Source organism: Populus euphratica, unplaced genomic scaffold, assembly GCF_000495115.2.
Source record: "Populus euphratica unplaced genomic scaffold, PopEup_1.0 scaffold1125.1, whole genome shotgun sequence".
In the NCBI taxonomy this organism is placed as follows: Eukaryota; Viridiplantae; Streptophyta; class Magnoliopsida; order Malpighiales; family Salicaceae; genus Populus; species Populus euphratica.
The window spans coordinates 25,389-37,036 of record NW_011500970.1 but is presented as its reverse complement, the minus strand read 5'-3'; the positions used below and the strand labels follow the sequence as shown (position 1 = coordinate 37,036).

The window sequence follows — 11,648 nt, the reverse complement described above, 5'->3', positions numbered from 1 at the left end:
ATAATTTGTACAATTAACCTCTCTGTGGTTCGATCCCGGTCTTGCCGGGTTATTTATTACTTCGACACTCCTGCACTTGGGAGAAGACAACAATCTTTTAGTCTTGTCATTACCTTCTTTCTCAATTAAAATATATTACAGATATTCTTTAACGGGCTAGATTTACTAATAATAAGACTATAGATACTTCTATTAAGATTAACATAATGTATTCTTCTTCTGATGGTCTACCTTTGACAAATCCTATCTTATACCATACTATTGTTAGGAGCTTGGTACATTTCACTATTACTCATTCAGATATTGCATATGTTGTTCATGTTAATCAATTTATTGCTTCTCCTACTACAGTTTACTAGGCAAGTGTTCTTTATATTTTGTGATATCTTCGTGGTACGGTTTTTCACAGTCTTTTACTCTCATCCACCTCTTCCTTACAGCTGTGTGCATACTCTGATGCTGATCATGACAATGATTCCACAGATCACAAGTCTGTTACCAGTTTCTTTATCTTTCAAGGTGATTCTTTTATTTCTTAAAAGAGCAAGAAATAATATATTGTTTCTTAATCTTCAACCAAAGCAGAATATCATGATATGATCTATTACTAAAGAGATTATTTGGTTATATTAGTTACTTGCTGATATTGGAGTTTCTCCTTTTCATCCCACTCCTATGTATTGTGATAACTAGAGTTCTATTTAGATTACTTACAACTAGATTTTTCATAAATGAACTAAACACATTAGGATTGATTGTCATCTTGTCATCATCTCAAGCATGACACTACTACTTTACCTTTTGTTTCTTCTTCTTTGCAGATTATAAACTTCTTTACCAAGTCACATTTTATTTCTCGTTTTTATTTCTAGTTGGCAAACTCTCCATGCTTATATCTGCCGTATCATGAGTTTGAAGGGAGATGTTAAGAAATTAAGCGTAGAATAATATTTTTAGTTTAGCCTATATATAATCTCTTTGTATTTATATTAAAGCTGGAATAGGAGATCATGATAGAATTGCATGCTAGTTAGCTATTGTCATAGGGGAAGAAGAGAGATAGAGCAACATCGGCCTAAATATAGGGAAACCGGTCATAGTGGAAAGAAACTTCTCATAATTAGGCTGAGGGTGTGCCATTTGCAGGGGTGTGCTGCTGCAATGGGGTGGTTATGCTGCCTACACCAAAGATGATGCTGCTACTATGGCTTGTGCATACTCCTAGTGGTTGAGGCTTCAGTTGGTAGGGAGGGAAGGATGTGAGGCTGAAGAAAGTGGTGAAGAGAAAATAGAGAACTAGTTGAGGGGGGTGGCTGGTTCAAGAGAGAGACCAAAGGGTATTCTTTTAAAAGTAGGAGTGAGGGAATGATTCTTAAGGCCGGGGAAGAAGGGAAAAAACTGAGAGGGGGTTTAATGGTTGGTTTGAGACTAGGGAAGAAGATAGGAAAAAGCTGCGCTGGGTAGTTTATGATTCGATCGCGCCCCTTTTTTTTTTAATAAATGTCTTTTTTTATTATTTTTGTTGTAGGGTTTCTGGTAATGGCTTTCTCCTAGGGTTTTCTCTCCTTTCTTCTGCATACATTGAGATTTATATTTATAGTGCAAGAGCCCCATCACTTATGGAAAATAAAGTCTCAATCAAACTCATTCTCTTTTTTAAAGTTTGAATTGGAATCAAATTCGAAAACAGACAACTATCATTATCATAAAGGTAAGGATTATCTTGAAGATAAGAAAATAATGACAAAAACACATAGGAGTCCCTAGTTTCTATACAAGCTGACAATTCAATTTTTTCATCAAAATAAATCTTTGATTTTTTAATTTTATATTTTAAACCCTGTAAGATTAGATTAAAAACCACTAGGCTAAAATTGTGTTACAGCAGTTGCTCCCTCTTTACAATACTTGCAGTGCAAAGGCATTAGAATTTTTTTTTTTTACTTTGTATAGTAAGTTTTGTAAAGAAGAATAATTGTGAAAACCATTCTTTTTTTTTCTTTTTTTTTAGAACTGATCTCATTCTAATGGGTAACCCACCCAAGTGAAAAAATACAAAGGGTCTTATTGTAATGGGTGACCAACCCAAATAAAAAAAGAAAGGAAAATGAGGGCTCAAAGGTGCATCCAAAAGGATGATCAAAGGTTCGAAGGCGCACTCAAAAGAAGGTGAGGGCTCAAAGGCGCATTAAAAAAATAGGTGAGGGCTTGAATGCGCACTCAAATGAATGGTCAAAGGATTGAAGGCACATTTGAAAAGGGGTAGCGTTAGGAAACACACTACTTTAAATAGTTGAGGGCTCGAAGGTGCACTCGAAAACAAATGAAGGCTCAAAGGCATGCTTAAAAGGAAACGATGGCTCAAAGGCATGCTCGAAAAGAGGTGAGGGCTTAAAGATGCGCTTGAAAGGAGGTAGGGTTAGGAAACGCACTACCTAGGATGATTAAGAAAAAAAGGTGGAAAAAAATGGATTTTTTTGATGCTTAATTCTCATAGGCACCTTGCCTATGTTAAAATTTCTTAAATGTAAAAAATTTCCAAAAGCGATTTCAAACTTAGACATTTCAAGGTGGCCTTTCATTTGATGGATCTCGACAGAGATTTCTCTTATGAAGTTTGCAAAACTTGTTGTCTAATGTCTTAAAGTTTAGATGATATGCATGCATCTTTACCTAAATTGAAATATAGGCCTTTATTTCTTCTTATTCTTGTTTGCTTGATTGATGACGACTTGCTATCTTTGATTTGGGTCACTTTCATCGTTTAACTTCTAGCTTACTCTAGTTGGCCCATGTAAGTCTCTTTCCAGATTTGTTTACACAGCTTAGCTTTTACGGTGCCCATCATAACTTCTTTGTTTGCTAGAGATTTTTTGTCTTGTCAAATAATTTAAGAGGATCATTCATTAATCCCTATCTCACTTTAAAAAACATTCATTGTTACTTACTAAAAAGATCAAGCTGCCTTTTATAAACCAAAATACCTCTTTGTCTTGTTGTAGGAAATGTTCATCTATTTTTTTAGAAGGGATCGATTTTTTTTCTAAACATAATGTTTCCCCCTTGTACTTGTCATTGCCCTTAGATATACTTTGTGAGCATCTCTACTAAATAATGGTTTTTAAGCGACCATTCTCTTAGCTCTCTCATTTTCAGTTTGGTAAAGGAATATTTGTCTAGAATGAATCTTGAAATCTTGATCTTGCATTTTGAAAACAAAACTTGTTTTAATGTAAGTTTAAAAGCATTTGCTTTTGAAATCTTGTAACTCCTTGGTTTTTTCTTAGACAAGAGATTGTTTGCTCTTTTTGTTTAACGATATTGTCTTTGGTTAAAGTATATCATGAGGTGAGCTTCTGTTTCTTATGGATTTCCAAAGTGAAGGGTTCAAGAAAAAGCTCAAGGTTTTGTTTGAGAAAAACTTGTCTCTTTTTGAGCATTGATTTTGTCAATATGAATAATAATGACTAGTTTATTCTCGATGTCATAACTCCTATAAAAAAAGTACTCTTTGCATTTTAAGAGCATTGTTTATTGTTCCAAGTTGCTTGCTTTCTTGATTAGAAAGGAATTTTACAAGCATATAATGTAGGTTGTGATTCTTAGTTATAAAAGAAAAGGATTCATAAGGCTCAAAGAGTTTTTCAGGGTTTCAAAGACTAAGGATCACTATTAGTAGTTCAACTTTTCATGCCATTCCTCTTTTTTTTTGTCGCTTTTCTTTAATTCTCCCTTTTTCATTGCTTTTTTAAGGCATGCTGACTTTATCTTGGTTATTACTCTTTCTTGTGATTTGGGCATATCCCCTAGTCATTAAGTTTCTTGGGCTCTTTTGCCTTTTTGGCTTTTCCATGGTTTTTTCATCTTTTTTTATTAAAATTTTCACTTGCCCCTAGTATAGGTTGTGATCCTAGTCAGGATTTTTAATGAAAGAAACATTATTTACAAAGATAGCCTTTCATCATTTCAAGAGCAAGCATTAAAGATCAATAAACTTTGACCTTATCTAGTGTGATGATTTGAAATTTCATAAAGAAATGCATTTCATGAGTCTATGAATAATAAGTCCACTACATACCATTATGTATATATTTAAAACACTGGGCTCAAGGGTCATGGTGCAAGGGTGAAAGTTCATTTTTTATTTTTGTACTTTGGTTCAAAGTTTAGGCACCTTAATAAAGGAGTTGCTTAATTCATTCTACAAGTAGAATATAAAAAATATCATTTTAAATAAACATCAAATTATTTTTTAAATCAAAATGCAAGTTTAATTTTTAAAATTCTAATGGGAAAATTGATTTCGGTAAAAGAGATAAATTGAGTCTATGAGATCATGCGAGACTTCAAAAGTGTATTTGTGAGTACTTAGAGGGAATTCTGTTCAAGATATTTTAGTTGTAAATCAAAGAAAAAGACACAATTGAAAGAAAAACTCATTATTTCATTGAAATCCTAAAAAGCAATAAAGAGCTTATACTATCAAAGTGATATATAAAAGGGCTAAACACTTAGCGATTATTAATTGGAATTTCTGGAATCTTCCAACCGTCTCTCTCCTATGAATTCCTCAATAAGAGCACTTTTCTAATAGTCAATTAAGGTCACACATAAACCAGTCTTAGCCTAATAACATATAGACCAGTCTTGGCTTAATGACATTATAGCTTCGTCTTTAAGATGATTGATTTCTAGATGTTTTTGTTTTAATAGCTCTTTCTATCATTTTTATAATGACCTTTAACATTATGAACGTCAGTTTCTTTCTTTTCTCTAGTGAAATGTTTCTCCTCAATTGAGTTAGCAATCTTTTCTAAATGGATAGCTTATTCAATGCTCTCAGCTATAGCAACCAGGTTAAAACAATGTTGTGCAGAGTTTTGAACTAGGTATTCAAAGTATAAAGCCTTGAAAGTGTTGACAAACAAATTGATCATCTCTTTTTCCAATAAAGAAAGATCAACCTATATGGCTGTCTCATGCCACCTTCGAGTGTACTCTTTTATGGACTCCTTGTTTTCCTTTTCATAGCTTGCAAGCTTGACTTATCAGGGTCCAAAGCTATATTGAACTTATATTGTATAATAAAGGCATCAACTAAGTCCTTCCATTTTTTTTACACATATACCAAATAAAGGCAACGTCATTCAAACTATTTTGAAAGAAGTGGATCAACAGTTTCTCGTCATAAACTACCTTAGCCATTTTGTTGCAGTATGCTTTGAGATGAGTTATAAAGTATTGAGTTTTGTATATTTGACAAATTCTAGCACCCTAAACTTCTTAAGAATGACTATGTTAGGTACCAAACACATCTCAGCAGCCTTTTATATAGTCATGTAGGCTAGATCCCTCGAATGCTATTAGCCTTTGTTCTAGGGAAAATAATTTGCCCAGACTATCTTCTTTTACCATCCTGTTCTTTTAAGATTCCTTCTTTATAAGGTCAATGGTAGATGATATTCTTATGGGATATATTAGTTGAGCAAATTGAGAATACATAGCTAGTTGAGATACCTCATTTGCCCCTATATATTGTGGATTTACGAGCATAGGTTCAGGCTGAGCTATAAAATTTGCTTTTTCAGGTTTAGATCTCAAAGCCTGTTCAATTAGGCTAGTAAACCTTCTGACTTCTCTAAGACTTTCCATCTTTTTTCTGTGTTGGGCTTCCAACTAGGTTTTTTCTTCATTTTTCATTTGTCTTTTTTTTTTCCTAGTCAAGTGTTATAGGTTTGTTTCAATAGGGGACCTGTATTTCACATAAAGTGCAGTATTATGACAGTTCAAATATGCACGAAGATGAATGCAACATATTAGGTATGGATTCGCCTTTTTAGGGGGTGACATAACAATTATTATTCGTTAAATGTGTGGTTAGATTTGAATTTGAAATTCATTGCACTCCTGAAAGGAGATCTGTTTCACCCTATATCATCTAAGCTTTCAGCCATATTCTTAGTATCTTTCATTATATATCTAATGTCTTGGAGTAACGGTATCTCATCGACATCTAGTTTAGAGCAATCTCTCTCAGTCATTTGTAAGGATTTAAACTCGAGTCCATACTCAATAGTTGTTATCTTAGGAATAACAGTCATCATGTCACTTAAAAGCCTTGTAACAAGGATGTTTACACATTTAAGCTTATCTCAGTGAAATTACATAGGGATTAACCTAAAAGGTAGGTTCTGGTCATTAAATGCATCGAGGTAATTTTGTTATCTAATCTCAAAGGTTTTTCGCATTCTCAGGATTGTCCTTTGAAAGATGATATGAGATTTACAAACACTGTGAAGATAATGGCTCTGGGTAATATCAGTTTGGCATACCGACCACTATCGAGCCAAAAATCATACGAGAGTTGAATAGTTTCATGAGTCTTACCCAGGCTAAAGCTATTGGAGTGCCATTACTCCTCTACTTATCTTAAAGTTGATACTATACATACTTTTAAAAATGAGATAAGTGATGTGTGAAGGCTTTAAATCCATATCCAATGTAATTGCATGATAAACATGAATAACTATGTATGCTAAAACAGTAAAAAAAGCCAAAAAAAAAACTTGATAAATACAAATAACTCTACAACAAAAACACAATACAACAAATATTTTTAGCAATAAAAAGACAAAAATGAGAGCTTAGTCCAAAGAAATCCTAGAAGGGTCGTCATTCTGTCACACCTAGATATTAAGGTGATCGTTTAAAAAAAATCATTTTGCATTGGAAAAAGAGCAGATATCTGACATTTTATTCTTTTAGGGAAAAATGTCTTGTTTCAAGGAGTCGCCACCTTTTTATTATGGTCACTAGGAACCTTAACTGGTCAATAGAGATTCTATGATACGGAACTAGTTATGTAAAAGAAAAGATATTATCACCCCTTAAGCGTCCTACTTGAGGCAAGCTGCATTGCTGATTTTGTCTAAAATTGCTAAAGGTTTGTTTGTGTTTTGTTCTTATGGTCATTCTATAATATTCACGACTCTAACATTAGTGAATATTTACCTATGAATATTTCCAACTCTAGCATAGGTAAATATTGTGCAATCCACAAAATATGGTATTCCTGATTCCAGCGCCAGTGAATAAACTCAAAAAAAATCTGGATAAAAAAACTATTTTTTATTATGTTTGTTTTTTTTTATTTTGGGTGGGTTTGACTTAGACTTAATGGCTGGGAAGACCCAACCTCCTCGGTCTAGTCACTGACCTAAGCTAGTGATCCAGTTGAGTAGTAGGCATACGTGACAACACACGTCTACTACAGTAGCAAGAGAATTATAATTCATAACTACATGAATTATAATGCAGGAGGGGAAGCGATTCACTAGTGAGGGCTGAAGCTGTGGTAGGAAGAGAAAAGAGGAAGCTAACCACGATGGAGTAGGATCTTCTCCTGATCGAAGAACTAGTGGATGCTAGCTAGAAGAGCATGGTGGGGAGAGTGTTGGAGCTTGTAGTTTGCTAGACTCGCTGGAGTTGCTGGAGCTCTTCCACTATTAATGGATTGAGCTCGTTCATGGCTGCTAATGAGAAAGTGAGCTTCTAAATGTTGCTTTAATGGAGGTTGGAATAGTGTATGGTTGATGTGCTGCTGCTACTCATTATGGTGTCGCTATCATTCATTGCTGGAATAGGAGATCACTATGGCTCATTCATGCTGGTTGACTGTTGTAACGAGGGAGAAGAGAGATGGAGTAGCATCGGTCGAGATATAGGGAAACTAGTGATGAAGCAGCATCAACCGAGATATAAGGAAACTGGTCATAGTGGAAAGAAACTTCTCATAACTAAGCTGAGGTTGTGCCATTTACCGGGGTATGCCATTGCAATGGAGTGGTTAGGCTGCTTACGCCAAAGATGATGCTACTACTGTGACTGGTGCATACTCCTAGTGGTTAAGGCTTTGGTTGGAGGGGAGGGAAAGAAGTGAGGCTGAAAAAGGTGGTGAAGAGAAAACAGAGAACGGGTTGAAGGGTGCGTTGGTTCAAGAAAGAGAGACCAAAGGGTATTCTTTTAAAAGTACGAGTGAGGGAGTGGTTCTTGAGGTAGGGAAAGAAGAAAAAAAAATTGAGGGGGGTATTTAATGGCTGGTTTGAGACCAGGGGAGAAGAGAAGAAAAAGTTGGGGGGATGGGATAACGACGACTAGTCTAGGATTCAACAACATCCCCTCTTTTTTATAAATGTCTTTAATTTTTTTTTTAGGGTTTCTAATAATGACATTCTCCTAGGGTTTTCTTTCTCTCCTTTTGTATACACTGAGATCTATATTTATAGTGCAAGAGTCTCATCGCTTGTGAGAAATAAAGTCTCAATCAAACTCATTCTTGTTTTTAAAGTTCGAATTAGAATCGAATTCGAAAATAGACAACTATCATTATTTTAAAGGTAAAGATTATTTTGAAGATAATGATAGAATGAAAAAAATATATTGTAGTTCTTAATTTCCATACAAGTTGACAAATCATATTTTTCATTAAAATAAATCTCTGATATTTTAATTTTACATTTTAAACCCCGTAAAATTAAATTAAAAATTAATGGGCCAAAATTGAATTACAACAATATGAGTGTGTGTGTTTAACATGTATTTATTACTATATATTTTAATGTTATGAAAAACAAACTATTTTTAGAATTATTACTAACTCGAACGGAAAAATAGATCTTACCTAACATTTCTTTTAGTTAGGTAATGATGATGTAATTTTAAATACGTTAATTACCTTTTGTAATGTAATTTTGAGAATAACTTGAATATAAATAATATCAATACTAAGGATGTTTGTAACTTAATTATTGAACTTCTTTCATTGGGTTTGAAATATGACATTTAAACCTACTCTAGTTCTATAAAACTATTATTGTATGTATTTAGTTCATATTATTCATAATTTGAAATTGTATATGAAATGAAGAATATGGAAGGATATATGATTTTATTCTTGATTGATGATGTAACTGGTTAAGGTCTAAAGAACTTGGACAATGTTGAGATGTTGAAATAAATGTGCATGCAAGACGTGATGACTTGGGAATGGTTTGATTAAAGGTACAATTTATTGAAATTCCAATAAAACCTTAAATGATATAAAGGTTGGAAATACGATGCTAACATGTTAAAAAAAATAACAAATTTACCATATTTTCCTTAGTTTAAGGCTGAAGGAAGTTTATAATAACGAGAAAGAAGGTGCGTTAAATTTTACAGTAAAAAAATTTAAATCATATGAGGATTGATCAAATGTGACTTATTTAACTTGACGAGTTTAAAAAGAATGATTAGTAAAATCATAGTTTGATTAAAAAAAATTCAAAGCAACCTTTTTCTTTTAAAATATAGAGACGAGAGCATATTAGATTGATTCAGGTTATCTTGGGTTAATTTATTAAATTCACAACTTAAGTTATAAGATCATGGTAATTATATAAAGCAATTCAAAATAAATTATGAAGTTTATATTTTAATCAATACCATGTTGAATGATGAAATTAAAAAAAATTAAAAAATGACAAAAAAATAAATCGAGTCAAGCTAAGCTAATATGTCAAATTCACAACTCAAGTCATAAAACCAAGATATTACTTAAAAAGTAAATAAAAATAAATTATGAAATTTAATTTCACAATCAACCTAATATTGAATGATAAAATTAAAAAAATTAATTAAAAAAATGACAAAAACATGCACGAGTTAACCCACTAAACACATGATTCGAGTTATAAGATTGGAATAACCTCATAGAAAACAAACCAAAAAACCCTGTAACAACTGAAGTTACTCTACCAAACCCGCAACTTAAGTAATGAGATTAGATAACATCATATAAAACAAGTAAAAACAAATTATGAAGCACAATTTTCGATCAATTTATTATTAAAAAATAAAATTTAAATTTTTTATTTAAAAGAATGATAATAAAACAATTCAAGTCAATTCAGATTAACCAATAAAACTTGTGATCAAAATAATGAGACTAAAATAATCTAATATACAGTTGATTGAGAAAACAATGAAGATTAATTTTTAATCGACTAATATTGAATGATAAAATTAAATTAAAAAACCAATTATAAAGGAGAAAAAAACCAAACCAATTAGGTTAACCTTCAAAACTTATAACGTTGGTCATGAAACTAGAATAATCATATAAAAAGCAAGCTAGATATAAATGATGAAGATCAATTATAAGCTAAAAAATAAAGGATAAAAAAAAGGCAAAAAAAAGAATACAATGACATTTTATGAGGTGGTATGTAGTAAAAACACCATCTCTAGCATGGAAATCAAGGTTAAATAATATGAATGAATTAACATATGATTTTTATAATTAATTAATGAATAAGCGAGCACAGGCAGCCGATATCATTGTCCGTTCAAATTAAATAGAAATGCTAAGGTGTGTGTATCGATAGATTGGATTTTTATAAATTTAGGTATTTATATTTTATTTATGAGGTTTTTATTTTAATATTAGTTATACAAATTAAAAAGAAGAAACATTATTAATGAATTGAGGAAGATATAAAATACATAGCAACAAAAACTGAATTTATCATTTAATTAGGCCAAGGTTCAGAAGAACAAAACAAGAGAACAATGAAAATTGTTATCTAGGGGGAGTTAAAAATCTCAGAATTTGAAAGGAAGAATTAAGGAAAAAAAACACAAACACACAGTATTGGAAGACTAAAAAAGGTTAAATGGCTTCTCAAGCTCTCTTGCATCACGTAATTCTTTTGGTTTGACTTTGGGAGTTGACATTAGCTCATTTAATAAGAAATATTTTCGACAAGAATGCATATATAACAAAGTGTGGAGAGCCAAACTTACAACATCTCCAGGGAAAATCTTCAACTGGACCAGAGCAGAAGCGACCTTGAGACATCTCGCAAATGTATCTTTCCATGAAAATCTAACGTCACTGCCATACACAATTGATGTTTTATCTCCGTAAACAGAAGCTGCTCTCTCTAGGAAACTTACTGGTGACAAAGGCGCGTAATTTGCAGGGCAAAGAACCATGCCCTCCATTTCTGACGTCTCTCTGGGGATATTCCTTGAATGAGAAAGAAGTGAACGCTTGTAAATACAGAGATAATGCCTATTGCGTGATGAGGTAGCCCATAACCGCCTTTTTTATTTGGAAAAAAAATGCCCAGCTTGACTAATGAGGCAATGACAAGGTCGGCACGACACTTGCGTTGTGCTTCACACCGATTCTTTTCATGCTTGCAGTTCACTGGGAATTGACCAATGATAGTGCGTCTATTGGTTGATAAATGGCAAGAAGTTTTCGATCTACTCACATTTCCTTCCTTAATTAGGTTAGATTTACCCTCTCTTAATTAGGATTATTATATTACTGTTACTTCTTGAAGCATCAATGTATTTTAAATTTTTTTTTTTAGTATTTATATTTAATAAAACAACCAAAATCAAGGTGATAACTTAATATTCTTAAGCTCAACTAAGATTCGAGTCCAAACATATATGAGTTTAGCAAATAACAGACCTAACATTTTTAGACTCAATTAAACGCTAAGTTTATGTACATGTTGGTTTGGTAGGTTGTTAGACCTAACATGTCTAGTCTCAGCATCTTGTTGAGTCTAAATGGATGTAAAATTAATGATTTT

At 32.6% G+C, this 11,648-nt stretch overlaps 1 protein-coding gene across 1 annotated transcript in view; it reads right to left on the bottom strand.

Annotated features, from left to right (window-relative positions):
• Positions 1-11,160, bottom strand: part of LOC105116932 (probable acyl-activating enzyme 1, peroxisomal) — a 21,127-nt gene extending 9,967 nt beyond the window's left edge. Inside the window, exon 1 of the mRNA XM_011014446.1 lies at positions 10,843-11,160. Coding sequence (XP_011012748.1) covers positions 10,843-11,043 — 201 coding nt within the window. The 5' untranslated portion in view covers positions 11,044-11,160. The remainder of the gene's footprint in view (positions 1-10,842) is intronic.
• Positions 11,161-11,648: the final 488 nt, after the last annotated feature.